General features: G+C 30.2%; 3 protein-coding genes across 21 annotated transcripts in view; 2 read left to right on the top strand and 1 right to left on the bottom strand.

Moving 5' to 3' along the window:
* DIP2 (disco-interacting protein 2) overlaps window positions 1-17,081 on the bottom strand; it is a 39,412-nt gene extending 22,331 nt beyond the window's left edge. For 7 of the 11 annotated variants that reach the window (XM_085205852.1, XM_085205842.1, XM_085205845.1 and 4 more), the window contains exons 1-3: window positions 16,884-17,081; window positions 9,165-9,242; window positions 7,124-7,234 (exon numbers count right to left, since the gene is read on the bottom strand). In XM_085205852.1, coding sequence (XP_085061978.1) covers window positions 7,124-7,234; window positions 9,165-9,242; window positions 16,884-16,968 — 274 coding nt within the window. In that variant the 5' untranslated portion in view covers window positions 16,969-17,081. The remainder of the gene's footprint in view (window positions 1-7,123; window positions 7,235-9,164; window positions 9,243-16,883) is intronic. The other 4 variants (XM_085205844.1, XM_085205850.1, XM_085205849.1 and 1 more) reach the window with 1 other exon arrangement.
* LOC146527148 (PR domain zinc finger protein 5-like) lies at window positions 658-1,317 on the top strand. Its single transcript, XM_085206777.1, has one exon. It carries the CDS (start codon window positions 658-660, stop codon window positions 1,237-1,239), a length of 582 nt encoding a protein of 193 aa, XP_085062903.1. The 3' UTR covers window positions 1,240-1,317.
* Window positions 17,082-17,693: 612 nt separating the features above from the next.
* Window positions 17,694-19,933, top strand: part of Mbs (Myosin binding subunit) — a 35,723-nt gene continuing 33,483 nt past the window's right edge. For 8 of the 9 annotated variants that reach the window (XM_085206207.1, XM_085206208.1, XM_085206206.1 and 5 more), the window contains exon 1: window positions 17,700-18,354. In XM_085206207.1, coding sequence (XP_085062333.1) covers window positions 18,112-18,354 — 243 coding nt within the window. In that variant the 5' untranslated portion in view covers window positions 17,700-18,111. Of the gene's footprint in view, window positions 18,355-19,933 lie in introns of all 9 variants that reach the window. The other variant, XM_085206204.1, reaches the window with a different exon arrangement.

Here is a 19,933-nt window from a genome sequence, read left to right as displayed (position 1 = left end):
GTAATTACTCTCTCTTTTCGCACAATAATAATCAATGCTTCCTATTTCACCTTTAGCCGAATTGTTATACAAATCATTTAAATTTTGATTTAAAATAGGTTAATTTAAGGAATCAATGTTGTTACAGTATCGTTATCATAAATAACGTTATCTACACCATTATTACACATGTATATGGTATGTACATATGGCGTACTTCGAAATATAACAAATTTCAAATAAGCTGTTTAAAGTACTAATAGTGCCTGGTGCTAGTTGAACTGCTTGAATTTCAATTCTGATATAATAGTATTATTTATTTTCTTCATTCATATTTACGTCTTAATAAAAAAATGTTTCAGCCCATAATTGTATTTGAGTTTTGTTAAGACTCACTTCATTAGTATATTACATTTGGTATCTGATTGGCTATTTACTGTTCAAGAAAAATCAATTATATTCCACTAGAATACCTAAGAAAATGGGAGTGGAGATGGAAGACTGAGAGGAGGTTTATTTCAGAACTATGCTTACTATCTGGCTAAACCAAAATCAAAATAATTTCATTTAATATAAACTTTTTTAATTTTAACTTTGTTGACAGAAAAAAATGTATCCGTCTCTATTGACGTTTCGCATGGTAAAAAAATAAAAGTGAAAAAGAAAATTTTTTTCGTTATGACTAGTAATAATATTGAATTTAATATTGAAGTAGACGTCGTTAGTATAGATTCAGAATTAATAGATGAACATTTGCGTTATTCGACTGCCGTTTTGCACGACATATTGAGCACCAAAACTGAGCATATAGAGCACTGCGGATATTTGTGCCAACATTGTGGCAAATCCTATAAGACTCCAGTGTCTCTTAATTTACATTATTTATTTAAGCATCCAGAAGATAAAAACAAAGCGAAATGCACTATTTGTAACAAAAGATATCCATCTTCGATGAGTCTACAAAAACATATACGATACATGCACCGCTATAATCACCGATGCAAAGCTTGCTATAGAACTTTCGCAACGGCGGAGCAATTGTGCGATCACGAGCTACGATGCAGCAAGAAGGAAACACCATGTCAAGAATGCGGGAAGATATTTAAATCGACGCTTGCTCTTCGCAATCATCGCAAATATAAGCACCCGATATGTATGAAAAATATATGTGAAATATGTAGGCGTTCGTTTACAAGTCTCCGTAGTCTATCAAACCATGTCGCCAACGTACACCGATGGGACGCTTATAACGTTGAATGATAACAAATGCGACTGGATAAACAAATTATATTATATTCTTAAAGTTAAAGTTTAATAAAATGTAAATAATGTATAAAGCAGTCGCACATCTTTATTGTGTTTTTTTATTTATGATTACATTTTTAAGGAAATTTTAATAGAACATAGTCTACATGCAATCTTTTTAACGCTTCTTAATTAAACATTGATATATAAATATATCAATATTAATAATACTGTAAATATCTGGTATTTTCTTAAGCATTTTATTTTTGATTTATGAATATTTGGTTGTATCTGATACACGGTTTGATGTGTTTTCTGATGTTACCATCAACCATGCTATTTATTATTTTTATCATTGTGTAAAATTTTTAGTCGTCGTGGAATTTTTATTTTTTAGTCTATAGGTAATTGTCGCTATGCTTCTGGTTCTTAGTATTTTACCAAAAATGATCTATCTCTATATCGCTATTACCTATTCAACCACAGCTCTAAAAATAGCAGGAGAGAAAAAGTTACATAAGTAAAGAATTTGATAAGTTGACATTACTAGAACATTCAAGTCACATTGACGCGTCATAGACACATGCTTATCCGAATCAATTATATGACTTACTATGTTAGGTAATCTTTAAAATATCATTGTAGCCTTTCATTATATTATTTTTATAAAAAAATGCAAACGCACTTAGACCCATTTAAAACATTTAAAATTTTATTGATATATAAAATAAACTGTATAAAGTAACAATGGAGCACATTTGCAAACAATTCTTGTGTCTAAAGCTAACTAAACATATCTAGACAACCTGATAGTATCAGAATGATTAATTTGTGTTTTAGTCGATTCTGTTACTTGCGATTAAACTTTGTTGAATAATACAAATTCATTGATTTTAGAATAACCTTTATTATATATACTCGTCAAGTTAGCTAAGTGGATTCAAGTCCTGTCTTATTCAAGTTTCTTATAAAATGTCAATTATCACTATATTTTGCATCTAAGCATGTATTAAATTTATCAAAAACTTCACAGTCATTATTTCAAAACCTTTGTTGAATTAAATTGCCCTGAACCAGAGCAAAACGATTCCGGAAATTCATATCCGCAGTAACTCTTGATACAACTTCAATTTAGTTGCAATTAACTTTGACTGTACCCGTGAACGTGAACTGAAAACGCGAATGTGATTAATTATATTCAGTTAAATAATCGGCATATTTTATAATATATATATAAACGGGTACATTTTGTATCGTTATTACATTATTTTAATTGTATATTTGCTTCAAAAGTTAACTTGAAAGCACCTATAATATGAAAAATGCTCCAATATTGAATATACATATTGTCAGTAATTTAAAACCAAAATTTGTTTGGAAAAAAAAACCTATTGAAGAATCAATGTTTTAATTAATCCATAATTACCTACGAGTCAAGCGTAGAGCATACGCGAATTATGCGTATTGATCTCATACTAATGAAATAAATCACTAAATAGTATAAAGTAATTAAAATCGAAAAAACTTATCAACTAACTAACTATATCATAGAAATTAATTTAGAATTGAGGCCAGTCGTGGCCCAGGGGCACAAAGTGTGACTGTAAAACCGACTGGTTGTGGGTTCGATCCCCACTCGATGAGATGAAATATTTATTTAAATTTATAATTCCATGTTTTCGCTCTGGTGTGGAGGCAAAGCGCGGCGTTGAGTTCTGCCACTCAACACGCAATGCCTACAGAATTCGGCAGAAAGTGGGGAATGGAGTGTCTTAACACTAGGTTCCCTCTGCCTACCCTGCAGTGTGCTGCGTGGGATACAAAGTGAAGCTGAATATTATCATATAAATAGTTATATAAACGATAAGCAAATAAAATATTTTTTTTCCAATGTAGAGATCGACAATATCTGAAACTGATGAATGACGACGCCTGCACCTAATGCACCTAAACATTACAGGGAAGATTTAATTGGTAACAGAATGGGTCCTGACTGCTTATCCTTTTATTTAGATTAACAGATTTCTTATTTTCCATAGCTGTGTTATTTTATTTCTTTATTCATATTTCTAAAATAATATAGGATAAAGATACATATTTTCCTCATTACAATAAACTACAATCAATTTAGAGTGTGCTTTCAAAAGTTTTTAATGAAGTATTATGCATACTTCTGGTTTGGAACAATATTAATTAGGTTGGTGCGTTTGTGGGTCAAAATAAACATAAAAAGAAGGGTGTCCTATGGTGGGATCCAGCGATATGGAGCTCGTGATATGGGATCACTACCGCTTTTAAGTTTTCAAGGTCGCAATAATATACGTGAAAATAAAATATTTGCAATATATAAAATACTGTTATCGTGCATGATGTACCTACCTACATATAATGTGCTAGTGTACATTTTCAATATTAATATATTAATGCAATATAAAAATAAAAGGCATTCATAGGCAATCAAAATTTGCACTAAATATAAACGATTGACTTCAGTCAATTTAAAAAAAAAACTAAATTTAAAAAAACTTGAATCAAATATTAGTTCACTCAAAAATTCATGCTGTCGTAACTATATACATAGATTTAGAAAAATAATTTTAAAATTATACATCTAACTACAAAAGGAATAAAAAAAGTGGAATAAAGAGAAATCCTCACAACTACGTGATTTAATCGTGTGTTACGCTAAAAGGAACTTGACACATTGGTAGTAGCCACTTCTTGTTAACCTAATGTCGATTGTGGGGGTGTTTTGTGTTGTGTGACAATGTACGTTCTTTCTAGTAATAATTGTAGACATACATTTCTTTGCTTGTATCGTATAACACCGCATTTTATTTATTCGTATTTTGGAGTAATAACCAAAAAAAGAACTAAATTATTATGTTTTTAAAAATAAATTACATTTAAAAAAAATAAAAAATTAATCAGCAATTCCTCTACACCGGACCTTGCATCCCCATCATTTTCACTGCCGTCTGTTGTGTTGATTGTGTAAATAAGATATTGTCTCGTTATATCATCAAGAAAAGAAATGTGCTTATGAGTTTTTCTACACTTGTACAGTGGTCGTTCCAACTTTTTCTTTAACTATTAACAAACAAGAGGTGTAAGTGGTTAGGCCCAATGATAACCCAGTAGATAAAAAGCCAGTAGATAAATACTGTATGCTGCTGCGATTTAAACCAAGCAAGGGATGCGCCGGGCTTCGAACCGTCGTCACATCTACACTACTTACGCCCCGCGGTCTGTACACAAATAATATGAAATAATTTAACATTGCATTCTTTAAAACATTTTTAACCGTGTTTTTTAAAGTGTCTTACTATACCTATACTACAGGTAAGCGGTTGAAATAATACAAGATCTATATATAATGTGAGACATATGTTTTTACAAGTTTGTTACACACAAGCACGTACTCATGATAGCTTTTTTTAATTTAAAGTACGTTCCACTGCAATAGGTAATTTGTTAATAATATTTTATTATATGAAGCAAAATAAACTTATTTTTTTAAATAATTTATAATATTCTAAAAATTCAGAAAACTGTAAACGGTTGTTTGTAGAGTAGGTTTACGGATGATAATAGTACATGCTAACGCCTTAAAAAAAAAATATATATGAAAAATCTCATACTTATATGAATTGAATCGAATGATTATCACTAAATTATCTTTATTTTGTATAATACAAAAAGGAGTTAATTGGAGGAGTTAAAATTACAGTTTTTCTTTTCTACAAATTAACACTCGTTATATCAAAAATTTACTACATGTAACAATGTGCTATTTAATTACAAGTAACGATGAATGGATAGATGCGTCACAAGCCGAACGCCTAGGCCAATCGTGTCTCTCTATCGTTTGTTCCGCGCGCTCTCCGTCCGTGATAATGAGTTACGCTTTTTCGTGCGTGCAGCCAGTGTTTATCGATGTATGATATTATCACATCAAAAAATATATAATAATTAACTTATAGACGTTCAGTTTAAATTTCATAAAGATATATTCAATAGACATTGAGAAAATAAACTTGGACTTTAAGCCTCCGTTAGATCCCGGTATTTTTAGAGCCGAAAAAATTATACTAATTTAGTCACTATTTCGAATAAAAAGCAAGTTATTGAAAAGAATCACAAATATTTCGAAGAAATAATTTAAAACGTTTAAAACGTGAGGAATATTTTGATGAGTTTTAGTTATTTCTGAGATGGGCAGTAACAAAATATGTACTTGTGAAATTATTATTCTACAGCATGTGATAGTTAATAACCACCAAAGTGCATTAGCAAATTTACGATAAAAGTAAAAACTATTTCTGATAGTTTTACAATACCAAAATATTTTTAGTCCTCAAATATTGTCCGACTATTGACGACGACGATATTATTTCCGAGATTTATAGAAAGATAGCTTTAAGCTACTGTACGATATGAAAAGCTTATTATGAAGCTATATTGAAGGAAATCACGAGCACAGGCCCAATACTTCGTTGGGCTGTACTTTTATTTTTTTTCAAAAATACGATTTTGTCAAAAACCACAAATTCCCAAAAATTGCGAAACATACATGAAAGAAATATAGATACCTATCCATTTTACAACAAATTTAAAATAACACAAGTTTTAAAAAAGAATGTAAACAGAAGTTCGCTATTGAAGTCATTTGAAGGTGCTATTATATTGTACGCGGAAAGCGATAAAACCTGCTAGGTTTCGTTTCAATTTAACAAAGCGGAGTTAAGTGACTGCTGGGGGTCAGTGCACGCCACTGAATAGGACGCAATAATACCTCAATCTTGGAATAGATCAAATATATATATATATATATATATATATATATATATATATATGACAAATATGTACAACACATACTTATCTATAGTTTTATAATATCAAATGATATTTGTGGATGCACTTTTACTGTTATCAACATTTAGTACATCGCGCTAAAATGTAGCGAGTTAAAATCTAACATTATGATATAAAATTATATTACAACAATGGTCTCTTAGTATATTAATAAACTAGCGGCCCGCCCGCGGCTTCGCCTGCGTGAACTACGTTATTATTACTTTCTGTCCCCATGAGCACCTACGTCCTATAAGAGACGTCCATGCAAAATTTGAGACTCCTAGCATTTGTAGTAACGAAGTTCCATACAAACTTTCAACCTCAAAAAAACCCCTTAGAAGTCGAATATTGTAAATTCCCGTCTTAGCGAGCACCTACGTCCTATAAATAACTTCTATGCAAAAATTGAGATTCCTAGCACTTGTAGTTTCTGAGATTTCGTGATGAGTGAGTGACCTTTCGATTTTATATATATAGATGTACTAACTAGCTTTACTTTATTAACGTAATGAAAAAAGAAATACCTACTTCAAATTAGGAAGTCCAAGTTTCGTGGTGATAAAAAAAAGGATTCACGTGCTCCATTTGCACCTACGCCTTGCGGTAACGTATTTTCAAATGGTAATTACTGTTTTACAATAACCATGATTTTTTAGCTATCATATTATATGTATATGAAGCTGATTGCGTAAATAGGAATAAGTAATCTCCGCTATCAGATTATGAATAATTGTATGAAATACTTGTATGAGTGTAAGTGGAATGCTAAATTACAATATCTTTTTAGAATAGTTTTTACTTCAATTAACGCTAGAAGAAATTGACATCTTGTGAATTTCCAATCATAGAAATTTTATATTTTGTTATTATGACGGATTTAAAATACAAAAGTTGTCATTATTTTTCTAGGCGAAATATTGATTTCATATATCTTATTTCATCCCATTAAAATCAACGAATAGCTTTTGGAAATTTTGTGTTATTGGTGTTTATAGTATGAAGTGACAAGTGGCAACTACCAATAGTTAAGGTCCCTAGATACCTGAATGGTATCTCTTCTCATTGTGCGTGACCCTGCGATGTGTCCGACGATTTCTGGTGTGCTGTCGGCCGGTAGCGCCGTCGCCGCGAGGTCCACGAGGCGGTTGATTGCCTGTTGTAGAATATGTATTACCGATATTCATATAAGGCAAAAACTGGACCATCTTAAAAGATTATTTTCCTTCTTCTTTATCAAAACATATTTATGATATATAGTATATAATTAAGCACGAATATATTGTTACTTACGTAAATAAAACAACAAAGTAAATAGAGTCCCCATAAAACAATTAATTAATCATTATAAAATTAAAAATAACGACATCATATAAGAAAAAAATCATTAAATAAAATACATGTAAGCATTTTTTTCGAAAATTAACTTCTCTATTCAATTAAATGTTTATGTATAGTTGCACAAGGGATTATATGATAAAGTTCAATGATCTATTTCAGTGTCTGATAAGGGCCGAGGTGAGTTCGTTATCAGGTGGCGCAATGCAGGCCCGAAAATGTTCAATCCGTCTAGTATTTCGAGAGGTAGGCGATCAATACGAGTTGTGAATGATAATATTACTCTGGTCCTCCATAAATAATGATAATATAAGAAAATAATGAAGCATAAATCTTCCATATCTTGTAATCATTTCAAATATTATATTATAACAGATATAACGTAAGTAATTATATTATAACAGATATAACGATATAACGGTGTATGGACAAAACTATTGTAGTAATGTCTCTGAACAATGACATTGTTATGACTCAAGTAACAGCAATTGAATTTTTTTCTTAGAAAAGATAATTTTTTGCTTGTCACTCTAAAGGCATAATTATGTTATGATTTACAAAAAAATATGAAGTTTTAAATATTTATTCTGTATATTTTTAATGTACCTACCAATGTTATATAAACTTATTGCTCTCACAAATATGTTATTATTTTAATCTCAGGATATAAAGTTTGTGAAGCATAATGAGTAGAAAAGCAATTTGGCTTAAGTAATTTGTCTAATGTAGTGTTGATAAATATCCCGCCATTATAATATAAGTACTTATAAATAACACACGTACAGAGCTAATGTGTGAAATAGACGAAAATACAATAATAACAACACTACATTGACCGACACACCTGAAACACGATCACAAATTAAAATGTACCTCATCACGTTTCACCTCGGGCCAAGGTTCGACAACAACACTGATCATTTGTACGAGAGTTGCACCGCAAGCAAAAAGCTGATTCATTAATGAGTGCCAGATATCTAGTGAAATATTATTATGTGCCATTAATTATGATGATATATCATGGTGATAAAATGTGGTTGAAGTGCGTATGGGAGGAGTCACCAACTAACTAAACCATATAATATAATAAATAAAATTCACATAAAAGTGTACAAACAAGTAGCATTGCAATCGACAAACGCTGGACCTCGACTATTGTTTAGATTTTCTACATCTACATTTTTTCACTGCGTTTTACAATGAAGGTCAAGCGGTCTCATTATTGTAACGATTTCAAATATCTATTTATTGATCTTCGAACTACTCTCATTTTCTTTATATTATAATAATAACAATACAAAGAAAAAATAGAAATTTTTTAGTTAACAACTGCATATTTTGACATATACTGTTTCACAAAAAAAAAATTACATAGTATAATTTAAATAATACCTAAGATTTTTTTTTAATTATAGCATGAGCAAATACTGATACTAGTTCAACGCTCGCAAGCTAATTTTAAACAATCAGGGAACAGATTTAAAATGGCCTCTCTCGTTTGACCCCTGTTGGGACGATGAGACTCGAGACGCTAAGATCCCGATAGCTTTGCGAGAGTCCAGCATTCATCAACAGCGACCACTTGACACTTGACCCTGGAGCCACTTATATTGCGACCTTGGGCTCGTCAGTACTTTAGGTATTTTGAACATTCTAACAAAATCGGTATTCATGGCCCAAATTTAAACATTTTATTAGGTTTAACTAATAATTTTAAAAGCTAATACTGTATATTATTTTAATCTTACCTTGAGATTGCTGCTGAGCTACATAAGGTGCAAGAAGTCTTGTGCGTTTCTTCTCATATCCTTTTTGGGTTATGTCTCCTGTAAAGAAACAAGACCATCAGTACTAAGTAAGGGCATCTACTACTACTACTACTATACAAAACCTTTTTTATACAACAAAAAGTTTCTTTTCTCTAACACAACCAGATTTAAATTGGTCTGCTGAGTACGGGTGCCAATAATGAAAAATTTACAGCTGAACTTTGTAAAGCTAATTTTGCAATATCTATCGTCTGTAGTTATCTCACGAGTATTATTATTATAATTTTTTCACTTAATCTAAATTCTCCTTCAATAATCGTTCAGTCTTATAGAATTTTTTAATCAGTATAATAATCTAAAAGAGCAAGGAGAATAATCTAAGCGAGGCAAAGAGCGGCGTTCAATTCCGCCACTCAACACGCAATGCCTGCAGAATTTGCTGGAAAGTGAAGAACGGAGTGTCTTAACACTAGGTTCCCTCTGCTTACTATGCTGTGTGCGAGATACAGCGTGGAGTTGATTTTTTTTTCTTAAATATAAGTGTGTTTCATTTCAATCGGTTCATAAATAAAAATAGTTGTCCATTTGAAATAGATGTTAGACTGAATTGATTTTAAAATTTGTTTGTTTGTTCACGCTTATCTTAGAAACGACAATCGATGCAGTATGTAGCGATTACATGCAGTAAAATAAATATGATTAACTGATAATGATAATTATTTATTATTCTAATTACCTATATTCATAAACACTGTAATTGAATCTAGTCTGGTATTTAAAGTACACTCAACTTACAAGATTATCTATTACTAGTGGACCCGGACGCGGCTACGCCTGCTTCAACTATAAGAATATTTATTAAATATATTCATGAAATTATTTTCAATTCTCAATAGAATTAGTAAGAAAATATAAGCTCAAATAATCAAAAAGAATAATAAGTAGATACACATTATTAGAAAAAAATATCTGAGTTATTGAAATGAACTAAAAAAACAAAATAGGATTAAAAGTAACTAAAGGATAGGTATTCTTAATATTAGAAAAAGTACCTAAAGTTTTCCGTACGTGCGTACATAGATATCGACTCTACGAAATAACTAAACATTTCTCTCTATTAAGTAGGATAATTTTAGCGGGCAATATCAAATAAAATAAGAAGAGAATCAAAGTGTATTTTAAATTAATTATAAACAACAAATAAAGTTCGAAAATGTATGAAAATTTATAAAACCGTCAACGTCATCTGCCCGTTCGCGTCGGTCATACTGTGCCGCCCGTAGGCTAGGTCATTTGGAATCAGTGACATCTCCTTAATTATTTATTAGTATGTTATACAGTAAACTATAATTTCAATCTAGATAAAATGCTAAAAGTGACTATTATATTTATTTTCATAAGGATGAATATCAAAACGTCGCGGTAGCGGTCGCGTAGCAACGACGGTTGTTATTAACATGGCAGAATAAATTGCATGTCAAATTAGAATGTACTTTAAAATATATTAGTATATATGTGTAATGTAATGTTATATAGCCTATAGCACTTCTGAAGAATGCAGCTTTCATACAAAACAAAAACAATGAAAATCGGACCAGTAGATCCAGAGATCTTAGCGTTCAAATAAACAAACAAACAAACAAACAAACAAACAAACAAACAAACAAACAAACAAACAAACAAACAAACTCTTCCGCTTTATTATATTAGTATAGATGTCATTTAAAAATATTGCTGGTGTATTAAACTGTTTACACTTCCCGTATCCAGGCGCCTTTGGGTGTTTTTGTTTAGGACAGTTTGCGATATAAAGTATTACCATAAAATAAAAATAGTAAACACAATAAAAAACGTTATATTAATTATATATTTTTTCTAAAACATTGCGTCAAATATCTCTAAGTGGACAACTGTGAGAATAAAAGTTGTTCCTATTAAAAAGATCTATCCAATGACAATTGGTTTTATTGCTATTGGATGGTGGTCCAAATCTACACATCCTCCTCTTTGGTTAGGAATTCCAAATTCAAATTTATACAGCTATTTACACATATATTTGTGTTTCTGTTTGCCTCACTCAGTTTACAAAATGGAAATCTTGAAATATCGCGATATTTACGAGTACGAGTTCCCGCGTGGCACCGGTGCTCCAAATCCTGTCCAAATTATGGCACACTTTTATTGTCAGCAATTGCAAACCATAATGGATAAGCTAGCTACTACAAAACCGAGGCTGGTCAATCGCTCTACGCCACTGCTGCTTCACGACAACGCTAGACCACACTCTGCACAATAGACGACTACCAAATTAGAAGAGCTTTTATTGGAATGTCTTAGACATCCACCCTACTCCCCGAATCTTGCTTCAACAGATTACCATTTTTTTCAAAATTTCAGTAACTTTTTGCAAGGAAAAGTATCAAGTTGGGGCAGTCCAAACCTCCTTCCCGCCTTCCGACTGGTTTTTTTTTTAGTAAAACGATCAATGAAAGATACTTATGTATGATATGGCAAAAGTGCATTGATACCAATCTTTCATACTTTGACTAAATAAATATATAATATTAAAAAATATTCGATTTTTTGTTCCTGCCATACCAAACGCCAATTTTATATGTAAGGACCTAATATTTTATTGTTTACATAGTGACAAAGTTTGAATACTGTTAAATTTAGTCACAAAATATATCTAATAATTGATGTTTTTACAAATTTTATACTCATTTTATTTTTACGTTATATTCTTTTGATTGATACTAAATACATGTTACTCTTTAAGATATAACTTTACTTGCAATTTAATGAAAATAATTTAAGGATTGTAGCGTTTGGCGCTTCGTTCTCTATGACTTCAATATATTCTATTCTTATAAAAAAACCGTAAAAGGTTCGGTGTGTCTGTACTTGGAAGATATTTTAAAAAAATGTTATAAGAGAACCTTTATTAACGTAATAGAACCCAAAACAATGATTTTTTAAATTTTTGTCTGTTTGTCTGTCAAAGTCAAAATATCTTTATTCCATAAAAATGCTTAACATTTACTTGGACATGACATAAAAGTAGAAAAAAATGCAAAACAAAATAACCAAAAAGAAATGTGCAATTTTGACTTGAAAAAAGCCCGTTCAAATGGTTGAGCTCATGAGAAGATACAGGCAAAGAAACTCATGGCCACTCTTTTTAACTGCCAAAATTTGTTTCAAATTACAATTAACAATTTTAACTTAGAAATAGAGCAACTCATTTCCAAACATCTTTATCTGTGCGTTAGTAATCGCTAATATCAGAATCGGCTTAACCGATTTAGATGCGATTTTCACTATTAGATTCTGGCAAGCTTCCGAAAACATATAGGGTTTATTTTATTACAATCGGTTCATAAATAAAAAAGTTATGTCAATTTAAAGTACTTAGTTCGACAAATTTGCTAATTGCCGTAACAGTTATCTTTATCTTTAGTTTTCAATTTCTTTATTAAAATTTCTATTTCAAGCAGGCGTAGCCCCGCACAGGCCTACTAGTATCTAATATTGCTATAAATTTTCTTATAATCTCGATTTCTAATTCTTTTCTATGTGGTGGTATGGTGGGAGCGAACGCGAAGCGAACTAACAATTTTTTATTTCATTCTGTGTAGGCATCTCTCTTCTTCTCTTCATTATCGACTTGGCTAGATAAGCCGACTCCGTATTTCTTCCGAAGAGATACCATCCTCTTGCCCACCATCCCCCATTCTTCTTGTATAATATTCGCGTTTTGTTGCCGTAAAAAAACGGAAACGTCAGAACCAGAACTGCATTGTGTACGACCAAATATGCAACCATGCTGACATTTCGCTGTCTCATCTCAGCATCTGAGACATCATTACTAATGTTGCTGCTCAGCAAAACACCATTCCAAAAATAATATCTCAATAATAATAATAGGATGTAATAATAGGCCTTATAAATAAGTAAGCAATTGAATTTTCGTTTATATCTAAGAAACATTTTAATATAAAAAATTTTTCGCAATAGCAAAATGGTGTTAATTAAATCATTAATACACCAAGCTTTCAAGAACATAATAATAAAAAAAGTTTGCAGTAGTATCCAATAAGGGTTCCCTACTTGTTTTAATATTATTCGCATTGCTTTTATGCTAGATTTTGTAACTTAATTTTTTTTCCTTTTTAAAATATAAATTTAAACAAGGTTGATAATTATAATTTTTGATTATTGTTTTTATGGGAATAGCAAAATAATCATATCTATCAAATGTGGGTAAAAAATTTGCTGTGCCATTTTTACTTGTAAACATAAACATTTACTATGAATTATATAGATATTTATATTAAAAAACCATTATATTCATTCACTTTGAATCTTCTATATATATATAAAATCGAAAGGTCACTCACTCATCACGAAATCTCAGAAACTACACGTGCTAGGAATCCCAAATTTTGCATAGGAGTTATTTATAGGACGTAGGTGCTCGCTAAGACGGGAATTTGCAATATTCGACTTCTAAGGGGTTGTTTTTGGGGTTGAAAGTTTGTATGAAACTTCGTTACTACAAATGCTAGGAGTCTCAACTTTAACATGGACGTCACTTATAGGACGTAGGTACTCATGGAGGCAGAAATTAATAATAAAGTAGTTTACGCAAGCGAAGCCGCGAGCGGGCCGCTAGTTCTTACATATAGTCAAGATCAAGAATTACTTATCATCTCCATTTATTACTAACTGATGAATAGAAGTGATATTTTAACAGTAGAAAAAATAGAAGCAAGTAGTGTAAAAGATCACAGCCTATCCCAAACTAGCTTCAATTCATTTCTAGAAAATATATATGTGTTATGTACTAGCACCACTACTAGAATTATGTTTTATTTGGTGTTGGTAAAGAGAGAGGAAATCAATTATCCAAGCGATAATTGATATTAGTATTAATGAGTCTTTATAAGTATATATTTATATTTATTTTAAGTCACCCCCCTTACAATCAATGAATCTTTCTGAGGAATAATGAGGAAACAAAATGACAGAAATTAAGTAACATAATTATTTACCCTAAGCACAAAACAAAATTTTCACATCTTTAATGCTAGATTTACTAATTTCCTCAATTTCTTCAAAAAGTCTGTAGGATTATTTAATATACTATCTCTTCTTTTTTATTCTTACAGAATGTAGAAATATTTAAAAGTATAATTAAAGGATATTTATAATAATATATTATTATAAATTTAAATTAATAATAATTAACTTTTCAGGTATTTCAGTATCGGGAGAATATATACAAAATGTGGCTTGTTGTACAAAATAAATATTACAGTAAGTTTTTACAGCAAGGAATGATAATAAATATTTCCCCCAAGTGGGAATAGAACGTACAACCTTACTCAGTTACATTTTTTTTCAAATGAAAGTTAAAATTGGCCTTGCAATTTCTTTTTTTTTTACTTTTAACTTTTAAATATATATTTTTTTAAATTTTAAAAATGCCCAAATTGTTTGAAGTTCCATGTATTACCTAAGCAACTCTTATAATGCTTTATTTATTTTGTTATTATCCCACACATAGCAGAGGGAACCAGGGACACAGCATTGTGACACTCATTTACCCACTAAGATAGTTCTGTTCACTACTTTCCCCTAAATTTTAATTAACTAATAATTTAATATGACATGTAAGTTTATTTACACCACCCACTCTATTTTATCACAGATTTCCTAACCCAAAGGTTGTCTGGTAGAAATCGCTGATTAGCGATAAGGCCGCCTTTTGTGTGTCAATTGTTATATTTTGTCGTTTTTATACTCTTCTTTTTCTTCTTAATGTGTAATTGTGCACAATAAAGTGTAAATAAATAAATAAATAAATATCAATATAGATAGACTTATCTATTTATGACTGCCTGTTATTCTATTAAATATAAGTAGAAGTAAATTAATTTAGAGCATACATAAAGTGGCTGTGATCAATCTTAGGCATCTAACTACTCAACATTCCCTAAATTCACTCCACAAGTGTTGTTTCAAGGAACCTGGACTAAGGGGCTCCTTTAACACTCACTTCCACTGTTTGAGGATCTCTCAAAACCAACACTATATTTGAAATTATCCACCTTCAATGTACAATTTAGAAATTAATTGATGATAGTTCTAGACAGGTCACTTTTTTTTTACAGTTTCATAATAATGTTAGTAACCATTGCCATATATTATGAGTTCATATATCAAACCAAATTGAAGATAAAGTACTGGATGTAATAGACTTGCTAGATTGTTTAGCCATTAATATTTATTAAAGATGTTATTATTTTTATTGAACTTATTTATACTTTCTTTACTCTTACTAGTATTATGAATTATAAACTGTATGTAAAAATGTGGTTTAATTATTTATTGATAAACAGAGTTTGCACAAATTTTGTCAACATCTTTCTCAATTGTAAACAAATTTGTTATTTGAATGGCCAAATGATGATCTTTTTTAAAATTAATATAGAATAGATAATTCATGGAATACAATTATTAACAAGAGATTAGACAATATAAAGTTGATTACATCATACTTAAGAGCAAACAAATAACAATAAATTTTACTTTATCACAGATTCTGTTAAAAAAACAGCCTCACACTGTATCTCTATATGTAGGCAGAGGGAATCTAGTGTTAAGACACTCCATTTTCCACTTTCTGCCAAATTTTGGCATTGCGTGTTGAGTGGCAGAACTCAACAATGCACTTAGCCTCGACACCAGAGTGAAGAAATGGACATATAAACTTAAATAAATATTTCACTTCCTTGAGTGGCGATCAAACTAACAACCATCATGTTTTAGTTACACCCTTGTGCCGCTGTGCACCACAGCCTCTAAAAAACTCAATAGTCCAATATTTACTTATACATATATTATACTTATTTATATGTGTATCCATATAACCCATAAGTAAATATTTTTCTATCAATTGAGAGCTGTTTCATTCCTGGTTTTCAAAAGTTTCCTTTTTTAAGGTCTCTTAGTAAAAGTAATATTATAATCTAGTTTTTAAATTTTGACATTCAATGAGCAATCTCAGTAACATTCGCATTTGCTGAGCTGTTTAAACCTTCACTTGCATATCAATATAAATATTATATAAATAAAACTATATAGTTTGGAAAAAAAGATGTCACAATTTTTTTTAAGCTTAATTTGTAAATAAAAAATATGTACATTTAAATATATTTGAATAATACATTAGTAATATAAAAAACACTGCAAAACAAAAGTATGCACCATTAACATAAGTACGGCTTCCAAGTAGCGTGGACAGAAGCGTCAAACAAAGTTAGTTCTACTATACAATTACGAAGTTTCTTAATAAATAACTTAATTCAAATGTAAAAATAAATAATAAAATTAATTAAGTCATATTATAAGAGAAAAATTGTGACTGAGTACTATACAAGTTCGGGATTTACGTTATTGCTATTAGAATTCCATTGGAATAATAAGGAGACTCATTATTTATCAGAAAACATATCAGCTGTCATTGATTACGTCAGTAAAGGTAGATGCTATTGTGATGAACTTAGAAAAAATAGGATTCAATATTGTAATATACATTTTTAAAGTTACGTTTAGGTAAATCAGACAACAACTTAAAATTAACAAATTATCGATCTGGGATTCGTACGACTACTTAGTAACTGCAACTCTTACCTTCGGATAGCTCCAAATCCAACTCTGCCAACCTATCTCTTATCTCGTCTGGCAATTTTGATATATCAACACTTAAGTCAGCCATAGTTAAAAAGCACTTTTTCACACAAAACAAACAAAGTTAGCGACAAAAGTCTAGGAAACCATCGTGACATCTAGCCATCTTGAATTTTGAATATTCTCTGTCCAGCACTAGCAGCGAACTGAACGCAATAGTGCTTATTTTGTCCAGATGGCGCCACTTATCTAATTGTATGTTCTTTATTACAAATTATAATATAATTTACTATAATAAAAAAGACATTTATAACAATGTTTACAATAAATCTTTTAGATCCATTTAATTAACTTAAAAAAATAAATATTTAAAACTCAATAAAATAAATATTTTGTTGTCTAATAAGGTCACTGGAAAAAAACAACTATTTTAGATATGAGTTAATACAGAAGTTAACTATTAATTTGTGTTAATTTTAATAACATGTTTATCATAAATACAAATACAATAAATTTTATACATTAAATAAATGCTTTCAGCAATTGTATAAGCTACTGTTAAATAATAATTAAAGCTAAATATTTGGTCTGCTTTAATTCCAAATATTGTGTTTATCAAGCATTTTATTATGTCTTTACAATACAATCAGTTGCATTTCAAATTTATTCCAGTTCTGTTATGATTTTAAGTGTTAATGAATTAAAATGTATCATTCTTTTAACATATCTGTCAGTGTTTACATATTTGGTACAAAATTGTTTTCTACTTTTAAGTTATATATGTATGTATAGACAAATATATTTTAGTAAAAGGTAACATTTCTTTTAATTTATGGAAAATTGTCCGCTAGGTGACGCTAGGTGTTTTCTTCTTCCCGTCATTCTCAGCCTAGTTTTTCTTTTTACATTTAGTTAGATGGTAGTTGGTTGTAAATTTATTCTTGTAATGGCTGCCACGCTAAAGATATAGCTTATTGGTTATGTCATGTTCAAGTGTCTTAAGAAGGGTGTGTTTACTAAATAGCTCAACAAGTGTTTAGTACAATGATTGTATAAAAGCTGTTGTAATATCTGTCTCCCTGGACCGTTTCTTCTTTCATGTTTCCTTTTTTGGCAATTAAGTTATGGACTCGGCTTTTGTGCATTACATTCTATAAAAACATAATCTATGCTACGTAAAAAGTGTATATCAAGACCATATTGAGTGTCAAGTGAATTGAGGATATTTAAAATGACGGATCCAAGATCGTCGTCTGCTCTATTTAAAAGAGCCGAGCAGTTGAAAAGATGGGAGGAATCGGATACCAACAAACAATCTTCCATGCCCAAACGAGCATCCCGTATACAATTTTCATCAGGAATAGTGTTTTTGGCGGCATGTACATCAGGAGACAAGGACGAAGTGCAGAGATTATTGAAAATGGGAGCAGATATAAACACCGCGAACGTGGATGGCCTTACGGCACTGCATCAGGTAAGCTGATGATTAAAACTTGGTTATTTTCTTAAATTCATTTATTGCTCATATTACATATTATAACACCTCAAATGCAGGCAATGTACCAAAAATTTTATAAATACAGAAGTATATAAAAAAGTTTAAAAGTTTTTTGAAATTGGTTACATACTAATTTAGGTCCCTTTTTGTTTATGTTACTAGTACTAGAATGAAATAACTATAAAATTCTTATCAATCTTTAGTTTTTATACACTGATGCCTTTTATTATTATTTACTTAATGTCACTATAGATGTGTATTATGTGATATAAATCAATTGTATTTTTTTTGTTTAATTAATGTTTTTACTGTGTTAGTAGTTAAAATCAATAGAATGTCACTTTAGAAGATAGTTGTAGCTTGAATGATGATATGTGTTGCTAATAGATGATATAAAATGATTCAACTGCCTAATACATGAGGAAGCATTTTAAAAATCCCTTTTGCTCCGCTTCTAAAGTTCTTACAAAACCTATTGTTGTTTATGTGAACATACAATAATGAATAAGATTAGCAGAATAATATTAAGGGACAAGTTGCTGTTGCCTTAGAATATGAGTAGAGCATGTAATGAATTAAAGTGGTATGTTCTGAAATAGCTTCAACTGGTTCTATTGACGGATTCGAAAACTAAAAATGAAGGTTCACTTTGTCCTCTAGCAGAAAGAGTGGATTAAGACTAATAAAGTAGGTTAATTATGTGCAGTTTTATCTCTAACAAAGACTGTGCCAATATTACCATCTTTGACAATCTTTCTAAAAGTATAAATATGAGTATAATTTTATCAATGTTAACTACATATTTGATTTATAGAATGAGCAGTTTAGTAATATTTTTCCTTAAGTTAATAAGCTAAATTTTTACTTTAAATATATGATGCTTATAAAACAATATTCAAAGGACAATAAGTAAATAAAGCGTACTATAGATATTCATATATATACATTCATATAATATATGTAGTTCTTTATTAAGAAGTTTACTCCAGTCACATTGGCTATTTTGTAGGTTTTCATATAGGCCATTGCAGTGCAGTGAGTTAGTGTTTGATGCTATACACAATGTTTGTGACTTTCATGTCCACTTGAGGAAAACAAATTTAAAATTTAAAATGCTCCATACTTATTTCATGTTGGTAGAAAAATTTGAAAGACATCTGATGGAAAAATGAAAGAAATAGAAAGGAAATAAACTACAAATATATTGTATATCTACTAAAATACTAATTTCTTTTTATTAAGAAATTACCAAGTTTCAGATTTTTCTTTTTATTTGTACTATACCTAAGTTTTTTCTTCTTGCCAAAATTTTATAGTTTTAGATATGGGGAATTTGTAGAATATGAGGCAAAACAAAATCATAATTTCTTTTATCTTTTGCTTACATTGCCTAAGAAGTTTAATTTTTTCTGTATTTTAATATGCTGCACGCATATAAATATATATATATATATATATGCGTGCAGCATATAATATATATATGATATTAATATCAGTTTGTTACCTCCACATGCTCTTGAGGAAAAATTGCCTTGACAGACAAACCTTCTAGTGG

The sequence above is a fragment of the Heliconius melpomene genome, chromosome 21, assembly GCF_056956725.1.
Source record: "Heliconius melpomene rosina isolate 202511_hmr_F chromosome 21, ASM5695672v1, whole genome shotgun sequence".
Taxonomy (NCBI): Eukaryota; Metazoa; Arthropoda; class Insecta; order Lepidoptera; family Nymphalidae; genus Heliconius; species Heliconius melpomene.
The sequence above is the reverse complement of the archived record's forward strand: the minus strand, read 5'-3'. Positions and strand labels throughout refer to the sequence as shown.

What these genes read in the sequence shown, in the direction of transcription:
- LOC146527148 (XM_085206777.1), top strand. Translation starts at nt 658, where the DNA reads ATGACTAGTAATAATATTGAATTTAATATTGAAGTAGACGTCGTTAGT.